At 37.4% G+C, this 16,617-nt stretch overlaps 1 protein-coding gene across 17 annotated transcripts in view; it reads left to right on the top strand.

The window, feature by feature from the left end:
- VPS13B (vacuolar protein sorting 13 homolog B) overlaps positions 1–16,617 on the top strand; it is an 869,944-nt gene that overhangs the window by 577,048 nt on the left and 276,279 nt on the right. The window contains exon 34 of one of the 17 annotated variants that reach the window (XM_055348094.2): positions 501–2,235. The exons of 15 other annotated variants lie outside the window; for them this stretch is intronic. In XM_055348094.2, the coding sequence (XP_055204069.2) occupies positions 501–536 (36 nt within the window). In that variant the 3' untranslated portion in view covers positions 537–2,235. Of the gene's footprint in view, positions 1–500; positions 2,237–16,617 lie in introns of those variants that run through there. One more of the 17 variants, XM_055348093.2, reaches the window with a different exon arrangement.

Consider the following 16,617-nt stretch of genomic DNA (forward strand, 5'->3'; position numbering starts at 1 on the left):
GTGGTATTTTACTGTTTTAACTTAGAAATAATCAGTTTTGTAGTTGTGCTTCATTTTAGGCATAGAAATTCTTGTCTTTTAGTAGAAAGTGAAAAATTCTCCAAGACATTCTTGACCAAACTAAGGATTGTCAGAAATAATTAGAAATAGGAACTTGAAGGTAAAGAAGAAGGAAAGGGACTTTAATTGTGTGGTTGTGTAATAACAGATGTCTTCTGGAATAGAATTTCAGGTAAGATGAGGGATATAGAGGAAATGAATAACCAAAATGTATGTGGGTAAAGGGGGGTTTGAGAGAGGAAACTGAGACTGGCTTGAAGCAGTATGTCGATTTTCTGGTCTGTCTTGCTGCTTACTCTCTTGAGGTAGTCATGAATTGAAAAAGCCAGATCAGAGGCTACATATTTCTGTATTTAGGAAAGGAGATGGGAATTTTGGACGATATGCATAGGGTGACCTCCTATTGGTGTTGCTATGCTGAGTATTTTGTTTCCTTTCAGAGGCACCTGGATAGACTACTTGTAACCAGGCAATAAACACAGACTCCAATAAAATATGGATTCAAGCAGAGCCTTAAAAGGACAAGAAGGGCTGTGACGGAATACCTCAAATTTCTTAAAATCTAGGCCTGGAAAAGATATTAAGTATTTTACTGCCTATCTTCTCCAAGGGAAGGATTTCTTAGATACATTGAACTCTCACATCTGTCACAATTTTAGTTAGGCCTTGTCAATGTTAAAATTAGTGTAATTTTCTCCTGATAAACAAGCTTGTGCTGAGACAGGAAAACACCACAGTTGCCTCAAAGTAGATGTAAGACATCAAGAAGACAATAAAATTTTAAAATTTTCAGCCCCGATGATGTTTATCCCTATAGATTTCTTTAGAAATCCAGTAAATGCATTAAGTTTTCCTCAGGCTCCAGTAAACTGTCTACACTAGTCTTATTAGGCATTGTTCATTGAGAGCTTACTATATGCCAGATACACTGGCTACAGTCTGACAGAGGTTTGAAAAATAAGTACACTATGGTCTCTGCCCTCTAGGCTTTTATAATCTGGTTGGGAAGTAAAGCATAGACAAATGGAATGATAACTAAGAACTCAGAGGAGTATATGAAAAGTGTTAAATATACTCTATGGAAAATTAGACTTATGAGTCCAGGGAAGAAAGAGAAGGCTTTAGGCCAGGTGATCAATGATCTAGCTTCATGGAGAAGTGGAATACATAGAAAAGAGTAGCCTATTTATTTATTCAATAAATGTTGAATGCCTCCTATGCGTCAAATACTATCATGGATACTAGGGTGACAGCATTAAACAAAAGAGGTAACATTTCTGCTTTCATGTCTAATGCACATATATTTAGTAGGGAAGACAGACAATAATAAATATTTGGAACTACCTCAAAATATAAATACACCTACTCGTGTGCAGAGATTATATAGCTTTACATTTTCTGTAACTGATTTAATCTTTCTTACAAGCCTAAACTTCATTTAGATTAAGGATGTTGGTTGTTAGAGAAGAGAAGCAGTAGGGGAGTATACATTAAATTTGCCATCAATAAAAAATAGTTTCAACATGGAGAAATAGCATGAATAAAGACATGGAGGTTTCTAAGCATTAGGATTTTTTGGTAGGACAGTGAAAAAAATTAATCTTTCTAGAGTGAAGGAACTGTGCAGGGAAATAATGGAACATACACTAAGAAGTGTGTATTTTATCACGAGCAGTTGGGAACCAAAGTTTATAGACTTGAATGAATGGTATGACATAGAAGAAATGGTATTTTAATGAAATTTGTTATACTTAGTCTTTTTTGGCAAAGGATTTGAAGTGGCATTCCATAAAACATAAAAAATGAAAACTGCAGACTAATACCTCTGGAGAATATGGATGCAACAATCCTCAACAAAATGCTAGCAAACTGAATCCAGCAACATAGAATGAATTATACACTATGGCCACATGGGATTACCCAGAAATGCAAGGTTGGTTTAATATCTGAAGATCAATTAATGTAAAGCACTATATCGGTAGAATTTTTTAAGTCATATGATTATCTCAATAAGTGAAAAAAAATTTTTGACAAAATCCAATACCCTTTCATAATAAAAACATGCAACAAACTAGGAATAGAAGGGAGCTTACTCAACTTGATAAATCACAGTTATGAAAAACTCACAATTATCATCATAGTTGATGATAAAAGACTAGATACTTTCCCCCTGAAATCAACAGTAAGACAAGAATGTCTGCTTACATCACTTCTATTCAACATTGTACTGGAAGTTCTAGTTGGAGTAGTTAATTTCACCCAGTATGCTTCCAGTCCCTTACTATGTTTAACTTTATAAGCAAAAACTGATCATGTGGAGGTCCTCTTACAGAATCAGAGACTCTTAGAACTGTCAGGTACTTCAGAAATTGTGTTATTTAATTGATTCATTATCATTCATTAGCCCACATGAGAGTGAAACTCTACTTAGCCTCCTGCTGCCCTCTGTGAGCCTTCTTGCACTCCCCACTCCTCTTTTCAGTGGACACAACCAGAAAACCTCAAGTATCCTCAGAGTTTGACAGAAACGGGAGAGGGTATAAGCTTGATGCCATATTAAGCTGTTTTCCATTGGATGAGGAAAGCATAGCTTCCTGTTTGTTAAAACAGGATTTCTGTTTTCTTAAAACGGTATAGGTTCCTGATTCTTAAATTTCTTCCTGATAACTTCTTCTCTTAAATCCAGATTATTTTTCTGATGGAATCCTTGCTAGAAAGCCAAGTTAAGGCCTCAGAGCTGTTCATTTATTTGCCATCCACCCTTTAGAAAATTCTTAGACTGGGTCAGTCAGCAGTTTATATCTATGCACTTAACTCACTGTCCAGGGCACCCAAACATTTATAGAAGAGGAAGATTCAACATAGCAATGTCTAATACCTGAGTCATCCCATCTTCCCAACTAGTCTAATCCTTCTTAATGAGTCTTGCTGTCTGTCCCCCTATTTTTCTGTTATGGCCTGACTTTTAATATAAGGCTGATTCTGAATCAGATTAATCAAATGCATGTTAAATTTGAGTGGTGGTTTTATGGGGAGAGGGAAAAGATGGGCCAGTAAACCCTAAAACACAGAGCAATTATTTTGCACATCTTTGAAAGTGCTTTACAACAAATGAAGAAACAGTCTATGCTCATGGATGTGAAGAATCAATATTGTGAAAATGGCCATACTGTCCAGAGTAATTAATAGATTGAATGCTATTCCCATTAAACTACCATTGACACTCTTCCCAGAATTAGAAAAAAAAACCTATTTTTTTTATACTTTAAGTTCTAGGTTACATGTGCACAACATGCAGGTTTCTTACATATGTATACATGTGCCGTGTTGGTTTGCTGCATGCATTAACTCGTCATTTATATTATGTATTACTCCTAATGCTATCCCTCCCCCATCCCCCCATGACAGGCCCCGGTGTGTGATGTTCCCTGCCCTGTGTCCAAGTGTTCTCATTGTTCAGTTCCCACCTATGAGTGAGAACATGCAGTGTTTGGTTTTCTGTCCTTCCAATAGTTTGCTCAGAATGATTGTTTCCAGCTTCATCCATGTTGCTACAAAGGACATGAACTCATCCTTTTTCACAGCTGCATAGTATTCCATGGTGTATATGTGCCACATTTTCTTAATCCGGTCTATCATTGATGGACATTTGGGTTGGTTCCAAGTCTTTGCTATTGTGAATAGTGCCACAATAAACATATGTGTGCATGTGTCTTTATAGCAGCATGATTTATAATCCTTTGGGTATATACCCAGTAATGGGATGGCTGGGTCAAATGGTATTTCTAGTTCTAGATCCTTGAGGAATCACCACACTGTCTTCCACAGTGGTTCAACTAGTTTATACTCCCACCAACAGTGGAAAAGTGTTCCTATTTCTCCACATCCTCTCCAGCACCTGTTGTTTCCTGACTTTTAAATGACTCCATTGCAACTGGCGTGAGATGGTATCTCATTGTGGTTTTGATTTGCATTTCTTTGATGGCCAATGATGATGAGCATTTTTTCATGTGTCTGTTGGCTGCATAAATGTCTTCTTTTAAAGTGTCTATTCATATCCTTTGCCCACTTTTTGATGTGGTTGTTTGATTTTTTCTTGTAAATTTGTTTAAGTTCTTTGTAGATTTTGGATATTAGCCCTTTGTCAGATGGGTAGATTGCAAAAATTTTCTCCCATTCTGTAGGTTGCCTGTTCACTCTGATGGTAGTTTCTTTTGCTGTGCAGAAGCTCTTTAGTTTAATTAGATCCCATTTGTCGATTTTGGCTTTTGTTGTCATTGCTTTTGGTATTTTAGGCATGAAGCCCTTGCCCATGCCTGTGTCCTGAATGGTATTGCCTAGGTTTTCTTCTAGGGTTTTTATGGTTTTAGGTCTAACATTTAAGTCTTTAATCCATCTTGAATTAATTTTTGTATAAGGTGTAAGGAAGGGATCTAGTTTCAGCTTTCTACATATGGTTAGCCAGTTTTCCCAGCACCATTTATTAAATAGGGAATCCTTTCCCCATTTCTTGTTTTTGTCAGGTTTGTCAAAGATCAGATGATTGTAGGTGTGTGGTGTTATTTCTGAGGGCTCTTTTCTGTTCCATTGGACTATCTATTTTGGTACCAGTACCATGCTGTTTTGGTTACTGTAGCCTTGTAGTATAGTTTGAAGTCAGGTAGCATGATGCCTCCAGCTTTGTTCTTTTTGCTTAGGATTGTCTTGGCAATGAGGGCTCTTTTTTGGTTCCATATGAACTTTAAAGTAGTTTTTTCCAATTCAGTGAAGAAATTCATTGGTAGCTTGATGGGGATGGCATTGAATCTACAAATTACTTTGGACAGTATGGCCATTTTCACGATATTGATTCTTCCTACCCATGAGCATGGAATGTTCTTCCATTTGTTTGTGTCCTCTCTTATTTTGTTTAGCAGTGGTTTGTAGTTCTGCTTGAAGAGGTCCTTCAGATCCTTTGTATGTTGTATTCCTAGGTATTTTATTCTCTTTGTAGCAACTGTGAATGGGAGTTCACTCATGATTTGGCACTCTGTTTGTTAATATTGTATAGGAATGCTTGTGATTTTTGCACATTGATTTTGTATCCTGAGACTTTGCTGAAGTTGCCTATCAGCTTAAGGAGATTTTGGGCTGAGACGATGGGGTTTTCTAAATATACGGTCATGTCATCTGCAAACAGGGACAATTTGACTTCCTCATTTCCTGATTGAATGCCCTTTATTTCTTTCTCTTGCCTGATTGCCTTGACCAGAACTTCCAACACTATGTTGAATAGGAGTGGTGAGAGAGGGCATCCTTGTCTTGTGCTGGTTTTCAAAGGAAATGCTTCCAGTTTTTGCCCATTCAGTATGATATTGGCTGTGGGTTTTTCATAAATAGCTCTTATTATTTTGAGATACATTCCATCAATACCTAGTTTCTTGAGAGTGTTTAGCATGAAGGGCTGTTGAATTTTGTTGAAGACCTTTTCTGCATCTATGGAGATAATCATGTGGTTTTGTCATTGGTTCTGTTTATGTGATGGATTATGTTTATTGATTTGCGTATGTTAAACCAGCCTTGCATCCCAGGGATGAAGCAGACTTGATCATGGTGGATAAGCTTTTTGATGTGCTGCTGGATTTGATTTTCCAGTATTTTTAAATTATTATTATACTTTAAGTTTTAGGGTACATGTGCACAACGTGCAGGTTTGTTACATGTGTATATATGTGCCATGTTGGTGTGCTGCACCCATTAACTCGTCATTTAGCATTAGGTATATCTCCTAATGCTATCCCTCCCCCCTTCCCCCACCCCACAACAGTCCCCAGTGTGTGATGTTCCCCTTCCTGTGTCCATGTGTTCTCATTGTTCAGTTCCCACCTATGAGTGAGAACATGCGGTGTTTGGTTTTTTGTCCTTGCGATAGTTTTCTGAGAATGATGGTTTCCAGTTGCATCCATGTCCCTACAAAGGACATGAACTCATCCTTTTTTATGGCTGCATAGTATTCCATGGTGTATATGTGCCACATTTTCTTAATCCAGTCTATCGTTGTTGGACATTTCGGTTGGTTCCAAGTCGTTGCTATTGCAAATAGTGCCGCAATAAACATACGTGTGCATGTGTCTTTATAGCAGCATGTTTTATAATCCTTTGGGTATATACCCAGTAATGGGATGGCTGGGTCAAATGGTATTGAGGATTTTCACATCAATGTTCATCAGGGATATTGGTCTAAAATTCTCTTTTTTTATTGTGTCTCTGACAGGCTTTGGTATCAGGATGATGTTGGCCTCATAAAATGAGTTAGGGAGGATTCCCTCTTTTTCTATTGATTGGAATAGTTTCAGAAGGAATGGTCCCAGCTCCTCTTTCTACCTCTGATAGAATTCGGCTGTGAATCCGTCTGGTCCTGGACTTTTTTTGGTTGGTAGGCTATTAATTACTGCCTCAATTTCAGAGCCTATTATTGGTCTATTCAGAGATTCAGCTTCTTCCTGGTTTAGTCTTGGAAGAGTGTATAAGTCCAGGAATTTATCCATTTCTTCTAGATTTCCTAGTTCATTTGCATAGAGGTGTTTATAGTATGCTCTCATGGTGGTTTCTATTTCTGTGGGATCAGTGGTGATATCCCCTTTATCATTTTTTTATTGCATCTATTTGATTCTTCTCTCTTTTCTTTATTAGTCTTGCTAGCAGTCTATCAATTTTGTTGATCTTTTCAAAAAACTAGCTTTTGGATTCATTGATTTTTTGAAGGGTTTTTTGTGTCTCTGTCTCTTTCAGTTCTGCTCTGATCTTAGTTGTTTCTTGCCTTCTGGTAGCTTTTGAATTTGTTTGCTCTTGCTTCTCTAATTCTTTTAATTGTCATGTTAGGGTGTCGATTTTAGATCTTGCCTGATTTCTCTTGTGGGCATTTAGTGCTATAAATTTCCCTCTACACACTGCTTTAAATGTGTCCCAGAGATTCTGGTACATTGTGTCTTTGTTCTCCTTGGTTTCAAAGAACATCTTTATTTCTGCCTTCATTTCGTTATTTACCCAGTAGTCATTCAGGAGCAAGTTGTTCAGTTTCCATGTAGTTGTGTGGTTTTGAGTGAGTTTCTTAATCCTGAGTTCTAATTTGATTGCACTGTGGTCTGAGAAACAGTTTGTTGTGATTTCTGTTCTTTTACATTTGCTGACGGGTGCTTTACTTCCAATTATGTGGTTAATTTTAGAATAAGTGTGATGTGATGCTGAGAATAATGTATATTCGGTTGATTTGGGGTGAAGAGTTATGTAGATGTCTATCTATTAGGTCTGCTTGTTGCAGAGCTGAGTTCTGGTCCTGGATATCCTCGTTAACCTTCTGTCTCATTGATCTCTCTAATATTGATAGTGGGGTGTTAAAGTCTCCCATTATTATTGTGTGGGAGTCTAAGTCTCTTTGTATGTCTCTGAGGACTTGCTTTATGAATCTCGGTGCTCATGTGTTGGGTGTATATATATTTAGTATAGTTAGCTCTTCTTGTTGAATTGATCCCTTTACCATTATGTAATGGCCTTCTTTGTCTCTTTTGATCTTTGTTGGTTTAAAATCTGTTTTATCAGAGACTAGGATTGCAAGCGCTGCTTTTTTTTTTTTTTTTTTTTTGCTTTTCATTTGCTTGGTAGATCTTCCTCCATCCCTTTATTTTGAGTCTATGTGTGTCTCTGCATTTGAGATGGGTCTCCTGCTGAATCCAGCACATTGATGGGTCTTGACTCTTTATCCAATTTGCCAGTTTGTGTCTTTTAATTGGGGCATTTAGCCCATTTACATTTAAGGTTAATATTGTTATGTGTGAATTTGATCCTGTCATTATGATGTTTGCTGGTTATTCTGCCCGTTAAATGATGCAGTTTCTTCATAGCGTCGATGGTCTTTACTATTTGGCATGTTTTCGTGGTGGCTGGTACCAGTTGTTCTGCAGTTTCTTCATAGCGTCGATGGTCTTTACTATTTGGCATGTTTTCGTGGTAGCTGGTACCAGTTGTTCCTTTCCATGTTTCATGCTTCCTTCAGGAGCTCTTGTCAGGCAGGTCTGGTGGTGACAAAATCTCTCAGCATTTGCTTGTCTGTAAAGGATTTTATTTCTCCTTCACTTATGAAGCTTAGTTTGGCTGGATATGAAATTCTGGGTTGAAAATTCTTTTCTTTAAGAATGTTGAATATTGGCCCCCACTCTCTTCTGACTTGTAGGGTTTCTGCCGAGAGATCAGCTGTTAGTCTGATGGGCTTCGCTTTGTGGGTAACCCGACCTTTCTTTCTGGCTGCCCTCAGCATTTTTTCCTTCATTTCAACCTTAGTGAATCTCACAATTATGTTTCTTGGGGTTGCTCTTCTCGAGGAGTATCTTTGTGGTGTTCTCTGTATTTCCTGAATTTGAATGTTGGCCTGCCTTGCTAGGTTGGGGAAGTTCTCCTGGATAATATCCTGAAGAGTGTTTTCCAGCTCGGTTCCATTCTCGTCATTTTCAGGTACACCAGTCAAACGTAGATTTGGTCTTTTCACGTAGTCCCATATTTCTTGGAGGCTTTTTTCTTTTCTTTTCTCTTTTTTCTCTATCTTCGATCACTGATACCCTTTCTTCCACTTGATTGAATCGGCTACTGAAGCTTGTGCATGCGTCACGTAGCTCTCATGCCATGGTTTTCAGCTCCATCAGGTCATTTAAGGTCTTCTCTACACTGTTTATTCTAGTTAGTCATTCATCTAATCTTTTTTCAAGGTTTTTAGCTTCCTTGCGATGCGTTCGAACATCCACCCGTAGCTTGGAGATGTTTGTCATTACCAACTTTCTGAAGCCTACTTCTGTCAGCTCGTCAAAGTCATTCTCTGTCCTGCTTTGTTCCATTGCTGGTGAGGAGCTATGATCCTTTGGAGTAGAAGGGGCGCTCTGGTTTTTAGAATTTTCAGCTTTTCTGCTCTGGTTTCTCCCCATCTTTGTGGTTTTATCTACCTTTGGTCTTTGATGCTGGCGACCTACAGATGGGGTTTTGGTATGGATGTCCTTTTTGTTGACGTTGTTGCTATTCCTTTCTGTTTGTTAGAAAAAAGCTTTTAAAATTCAAATGGAACCAAAACAGAGCCTGAATAGCCAAGATAGTTCTAAGCAAAAAGAACAAAGCTGGAGGCATCACACTACCAGACTTCAAACTATGCTATAAGGCTACAGTAACCAAAACAGCATGGTACTGATACAAAAACAGATACGTAGACCAATGAAACAGAATAGAGAACTGAGAAATAAGACTGCACACCTACAACCATCTGATCTTTGACAAACTTGACAACAACAAGCAATAGGGAAAGGACTCTCTGTTCAATAAATGGTGCTGGGAGTGCTGGCTAGCCATATGCAGAAAATTGAAACTGTACCCCTTCCTTACACCATATGCAAAAGTTAAGATGGATTAAAGACTAAAATGTAAAACCCCAAACTGTAAAAACCCTAGAAGAAAATCTAGGCAGTACCATTCAGGACATAGGCATGGGCAAAGATTTCATGACGAAGATGCCAAAAGTAACCCAACAAAAGCAAAAATTGACAAATGGGATCTAATTAAACTAAGGAGCTTCTGCACAGCAATAGAAACTATCATCAGAGTGAACAGACAACCTACAAAATGGGAGAAAAATTTTGCAAACTAACCATCTGACAAAGGTCTAATATCCAGAGTCTACAAGGAACATAACCAAATTTACAAGAAAAAAAACAACCCCATTAAAAAGTGGGCCAAAGACGTGGACAGATACTTCTCAAAATAAGACATACATGTGGTCAAGGATCATGAGAAAAAGCTCAGGATCACTGATCATTAGAGAAAGGCAAATCAAAACCACAATGAGATACCATCTCACACCAGTCAGAATGGCTATTATTAAAAAGTCAAAAAACAACAGATGCTTGCAAGGTTATGGAGAAAAAAGGAATGCTTTTACACTGTTGAGTGGGAGTATAAATTCAACCATTGTGTGAGACAGTGTGGTGATTCTTCAAAGACCTAGAGGCAGAAACACCATTTGACCCAGCAATTGCATTACTGGTTATATACCCAAAGGAATATAAATCCTTCTGTTATAAAGATACATGCACGTATATGTTCATTGCAGCACTATTCACAATAGCAAAGACGTGAGATCAACCTAAATGCCCATCAATGATAGACTGGATAAAGAAAATGTGGTAAGTATACACCATGGAATAGTGTGCAGCCATAAAAAGGAACAAGATCGTGTGCTTTGCAGGGACATGGATGGAGTTCAAAGCCATTATGCTCAGCAAACTAATACAAGAATAGAAAACCAAACACCACATGTTCTCACTTATCAGTGGGAGCTGAATGATGAGAACACATGGACACAGGTTGGGGAACAACACACACTGAGGTCCATGGGTGGAGGGGTGGGGGAGGGATGGAGAGATGGAGAATATCAGGAAGAATAGCTAATGGATGCTGCACCTAATACCTAGGTGATGGGATGATCTGTGCAGGAAACCACCATGGCACAGATTTACCTATGTGACAAACCTGCACATCCTGCACATGTACCACTGAACTTAAACGTTAAAGAAAAAAAAAATGCTTTTCTTTTGCATCAGGGGAGTTAAGAGAGAATGGAGAGAATTGTTGCAGATAAGGTCTGTTTGTTGATTTTTCTCAGGATATGAGTCTCGGGGGACATGTAAGAAAGAAAACATAGTGGTCAAGAACTTGAGCTTTGTTGTTGGAGTCCGGCAATAAATCCCATCTCCTGTGTTTACTTTCTGTGTGGCCTTGGACATGTTACTTTAATTCATGTGAGCTTCAATTTAATCATCTGCAAAATTGAGATAATAATAGTCTTCCCCAATGGGGTTGTTGTAGAGATTAATTGGGAAGCTGTTTCTTAAGCATTTTCCATAGTGATTGTCATATAATAAGAACTCAATAAAAGCCATCACCATCATTGTCATCTCATCTAGAGATCGTTAATTTTCATCTCTTTTTCTATCTACTACATTATATCTTGCCCAAGATCCTTCTCCGGTTTGCTTGATTATAGAGCATATATGACTATTTCTTAATGTTTTTGAGCTTGATTGGATAAAAGAATGATGTAATATTATGCTCCAATGTCCTATTTATCATCTGGCAGGCTTTGGAAGGGTGTCTGTTCCATAGACTTCTGTCCAGTTGATAACACAGTTTGCTCTAGCAGCTTATTCCTCAGGTAAATGAGATCTTGCTGAAACTACAGTTGATAGTGAGATGCTTCTGTAAGCACTGGGGTTTTTTTCAGGTGGCAGACTAACAGAAGGATGTGTGTATCCCACTGCTTTGCTCTGCTCACCTTGCTCTTTTCACTCAGGATTCACTGTTGACTTTTCTCAGCCATAGGAAAGGTTTACATAACCAATCTTCATGAAATCAGTTAGGACTGTTATTAATGGGTCACTGTCAAATTAATTTTTGCTGAAATTTTAGCTCTTTGCAATAGATGAAGCAACTGTTAAAGCTGCATTGAAAGATACTTGCATTTTCTCCTCAAAGATTCATTATTCCCAGTGTTTCTCTTCATAAGCTCTGTATGGTTAGTGACCCATATATGACCCTCTAAAATTGTTAAGAGCTTCAAAAGTCAATCCTATATTGAGTGGCCTATATTTTTTTGAACTATTTGTTGGGGGTTACATATAGATAAAAAATGTTAAACTTTCATTAATATAAAAATGTATGACAAAGCAACAGCAATCAAGACAATATGATACTGGCATAAGGATAGACATATGGATCAATGAAATAGAATTGAGAGTTCAGGTACTAACTCTCCTGTTTATAGTCAATTGATTTTTGACAAGGTAGTCTAGATCATTCAGTGGAGGAAAGAATAGTATTTTCAAGGAATAATGCTAGGATGACTGGATATTTCCATGCAAAAGAATGAAGGAAAATGCCTAAATCATATCATATGTAACTCAAAATGGATCAAAGACCTAAATATAAAGAGCTAAAACTATAAAAATCCTTGAAGAAACTATAGGTGAAAATGTTCATGATGTTTGATTAAGCAGTGTTTTTTTAGATATGACACCAAATCACAAAAACCAAAAAGAAAAAGAATAGATAAATGGAACTTTAAAAACCCTGAAGCTTTTGTGCTTCAAAGGACATCACCCAGAAAGTGAAAAGACAACCCACAGAATCAGAGAAAATATTTGCTAATCATATATTTGCAGAATGGGAGAAAATATTTGCTAATCATATATTTGATAAGGGACTTCTATCTAGACTGTAAAAAGGACTCTTATAACTCAGTAATAAAAATGCAAATAACCCAATTTTTAAATGGGCTCAAAGAATCTTAATAAACATTTCCCCAAAGATGATGTAGAAATAACCAGTAAGCACATGAAAAGTTGCTCAGTATTATGAACCATCTAGGAAATGCAAATCAAAGCCACAAGAAAACACCACACTGACTAGGATGGCTACAGTCAAAAAAAGTCAAATAATAACAAGTTTCGACAAGGATGTGGAAAAATTGGAACCCTCTTACGCTGGACCAGAATGTTTACCTACATAACCTACTGCTACAGTGACATTTGGGGCACATTTGCAAAATTCTGAGAGTTGAATAGATCAGCATTTGACAACTACTGCACTAAAGTATCTTCTCTGAAAAGAATTTTGCTGTAAGTTCTTTTTTTTTTTCAAACAGAAACTATCATGTTTTGGGTTACATAGCTCCCCAACTGGAGCCTAGAGTAGCTAAGACGTGGTACTTCTGATTAAAGACAGATACATACGCTTAGGAAACCAGATGGAAATGGGCAAGTTAGCAGAGAAGTTTATTGTGAAAATAAGGGTTAGAACATTTCACTTGGAGACTGTTTTAGCTGCATGTCACAGAAACTCAAAATAGATATGAGTTTCTTTTTCTCAGGTAACAGTCCTTAGGTCAGTAGTCTAAGACTGGTATAGTGGCTCTGCTCCCTAAGGTCAATCAGAGACCCTGTCTCCTCTCTTGTTAATTTATCATCTCTGAGGTATCTCACTGGCTTGGTCCAAGATGGCTTACCATGTCTGTGTTATAAGCAGCAGATTAGAGGATAGGGGAAATGAAACAGAAAGTAGGGACCCCTCCCTACAAGGACAAACTCTGACGTTGCGTGAGCAGTTATGCTCACATTCCATTGGTCAGAATTTAGCCATGTCGTCACACCCAGCTCCAAGTGAGGCTGAGAAATGTAGTATTTTTTCTTTTATTCTGCCTGTATAATTGCAGAATAGAAATATAGGATTTTACATGTGCCCTGCTAAAAATTGTTTTTCTGCTGTGTGCCCTGCTAAAAATTATTCTACTATGAAAGTAGGTGATAACAGATATTGGAGTACAACCAGCATCCGTAGCTAGAGAGTCTTCAGGGTTACCTGGTAGGCAGTCATGATATTCCTCAGAAAGCAGCTTTGGTTCTTCCTCAATACTTCGAACATATCCTCAAATAGAGCCTAAAGTTCTATATCATATAATATGTCAGAAATAGTGTTAGCTTGCAAATTGTTCAGTACGTCTATAGTGACAAATATTGTCTTTTCCTATTGGTTCTACCCCTCTTCATCTGACGATGAACTCCCTTTTCTTTAGGTAAACAATAGTTTCCTGTTCCATTGTGGTTTTGATGGGGCTTCCCATTATAGGGTCGCCCTGTGACATTGGCCTGGCCAATTGTTGTACTCCATCCTCCTGACATTTACTGGGTGATCTGATCACAGGGCCCAGACAAGGATAGTGTTTCATATGAAGACAATGAGAAAGGTAAACTGTCTTTCCTGTAGTTAAATAAGTTTAGGTATAATACTGAAGCTTTCATTGTTCATGCTCCATCCTTCTTTACCACTGTCATATGAAGAAAACCTGTCAGTGTTAGAGACAGAAAAAGAGAGAAGGAGCCAAATGAACAGAAATAAGCAAACTTGAGAGACAAAGTCTTGATGACATCATCTGATTCCCTTGACACAGTTCTGGTCAATGAGGTGTAAAGAGAAGTGTTCTACAGATTTCTGGGAAAGTCTTTACTTTCTTTCTCCTCCTCCTCCTTGGAATAACAATGATGGAAGTGACCAGCCACTTGTGACCATGTGATGACAAACAAGAGGAGAAAACACAGTAAGGATAACAAAGTGGACAGAGAAAATGGTCCTAAGATATCAGTGACATCATGCAGCTACTGCAGCAGCCCTAACTTTAGGTTATGTGAGCAAAATAAACCTAAACAGTTAAGTCATTGGTATTTGGCTCACTATTACATAAAGCCAAGCACAATCCTTACTGATATCAACAGATGTTCTTACAGTATTCTAAGTCTGAGATGATAAAACCCAGGGAAAATACTGAGCACACAATGGACTTCAATGCTGAATAAATACGTGCTGAATGAATTAATAAATGGATTCCTGAATTCATAGTAATTCTCATTTCTGTTCCTAGAAGTAGAAAAAATAAGATGTATACAACATATACTTCAAAAGAATTGGAAGAAATTGTTGGCTAACTCCATGTTTGATGGAGACAGATAGGTTAAGTACATACCATGGAGTGCTTTGAATATCAGATTGAAATGTTTTGCTTAAGTCAGTGAGCAATAGAGAGAAGTTGGTGTTTGTGCAGCTAGAGAATGACTTAAACAGGTGTGCCTGAAAGTTCAGATTCATCTTAGGCTGAAGCTCTCAGTTGTGCTCCCACATCGATAATAGTCATCTGTAATTATGTGATCTTCAAACATAAATATTATAGTTACATTTTACCTGTTGTATTATAATGAGGACCTATTATCTCATTATTTAGTAAGGAAATATCTGTACTATGTAGTATCACCCGTTGTTTTCAGAAGCTACAATTGTTATTGATTATATAGAAGGGCGAGAGGGCTGAGATTGCCCTGGGTTACGTTCATTTGGCTGCAGTAATTATTCATTTATTCCTGAATAGCAAGTAATCATCTTATTAAGTCTACTTACAGAGGTAGTGTATGTAAAGACTAACACATGCTCATTTTCAAATCAGTGATTCAGAATAAATAAAACTTTTGTAGGAAAATATAAACCATGTTTTTAGGGGCAAAGAATAGAACCACATCATTGGAGATCTGATGTGGGAGTTCTTTGATCTCTGCACTACATATCCTGGAGAAGAAAATAAAGACAACTTATAACACTAATTGAGCATTCCTTCCTTTGCCTTCTGCCCTTCCTCCTCCTCCTCCACTTAACCACTTGGTTTTAGGCACTTCCTTAGCCCTCCCTTCCCTTCAGTCCCCAGTGTAGATCCACTTGGTAACCTGTCCATGCATGTTTGGTGCCTGTTCTTATGCTGTCTTTGATAGTTAAAAATTATGATTTTTTAAAGTAAAATCTCATTTGCAAAAAAAAAAAATTACTTTAGCCAACATAAAATATACAGTACTTAGTTCACCGTTTCTAAACTATTTCTAAAGTAGTGGTTATTTCTATCCAATGTAAAGTTTCCCTTTCCCCAGACTTTTTGCCATTATTTATTGTATTTGACTTCTCTACAACTATCTAAAGAATAAAGAACTACATAAAACACTATATTCAACTCTCTATGAAGCATGATAAATTTACATTTTTTAAAATATTGTACTCAAGCTGGTAAGAACAGGTAAAACTCCCTTTGCTCCAGCTACATCTCCATCTCAGTCAGCCCCTGTCCTCTCAAGGTTACTATTAATATCTGCCTTCCTGTCTCCCCAGGCCTCTCCCATCTACTCCTCTATAATTTCCATTTCTTCCCATTCATGCTAAATTATGTCATCTCTCTGACCCTGAATTTTCTCTTGAATAATTGTTTTTTCCTCACCTACTGTTCTCTGATTTCTAATGCTTTTAATACCATGTACTTGTGACACACAAAAATATTTGTACAGAAGGAGGAAAGTCCTAGGAAAATCGGTTCTAACTAATTTATGATCTTTTCCAAGTAAAAATGTGACAAATGAGCAGGCTGTTCAAAATAATTAAGGGTCCGTGGTTTGCTTGGTTTCCTATCTGAGTTTGTACTTTTCTAACAAGCAACTTCTGGGCTTTTGGTTACTATTACATAAAGGAATAGACTTTTAAGAAAAATTAACATTAGAGCCATAGAAATGTATATAATTCTCATCTAAGATTTCAGACATTTTTAGATTGCTTATTTCTAGAACTTTGGCTCTTCCTCAAAGGTTTTCCACAGCAAATGACTTAAAATCCTCTCAGATAATAGAGGAATAAAAAATAAACACCATGGCTTAAACCCCGTAATCTTCCTTCTACATTTTTTAAGATTCTCAGACTTTAGCAAATGCCACAGGTGGCCCCTCACCATTCTTTCTGAAGACTGGCCCATTTAGTAGTGTACCTTTGAGAGACAAAAAATACACTGGGGAGATGGAAGGCTTTGATGATGCTGGTGGTTACCCAAATGTATACATTTGTCCATGCCCATTCAACTGTACATTTTTAAAGGGTGAATTTTATTGTTTACAAATTATACTTCAGTAAACCTAG

This window comes from Gorilla gorilla, chromosome 7, assembly GCF_029281585.2.
Source record: "Gorilla gorilla gorilla isolate KB3781 chromosome 7, NHGRI_mGorGor1-v2.1_pri, whole genome shotgun sequence".
NCBI lineage: Eukaryota > Metazoa > Chordata > Mammalia > Primates > Hominidae > Gorilla > Gorilla gorilla.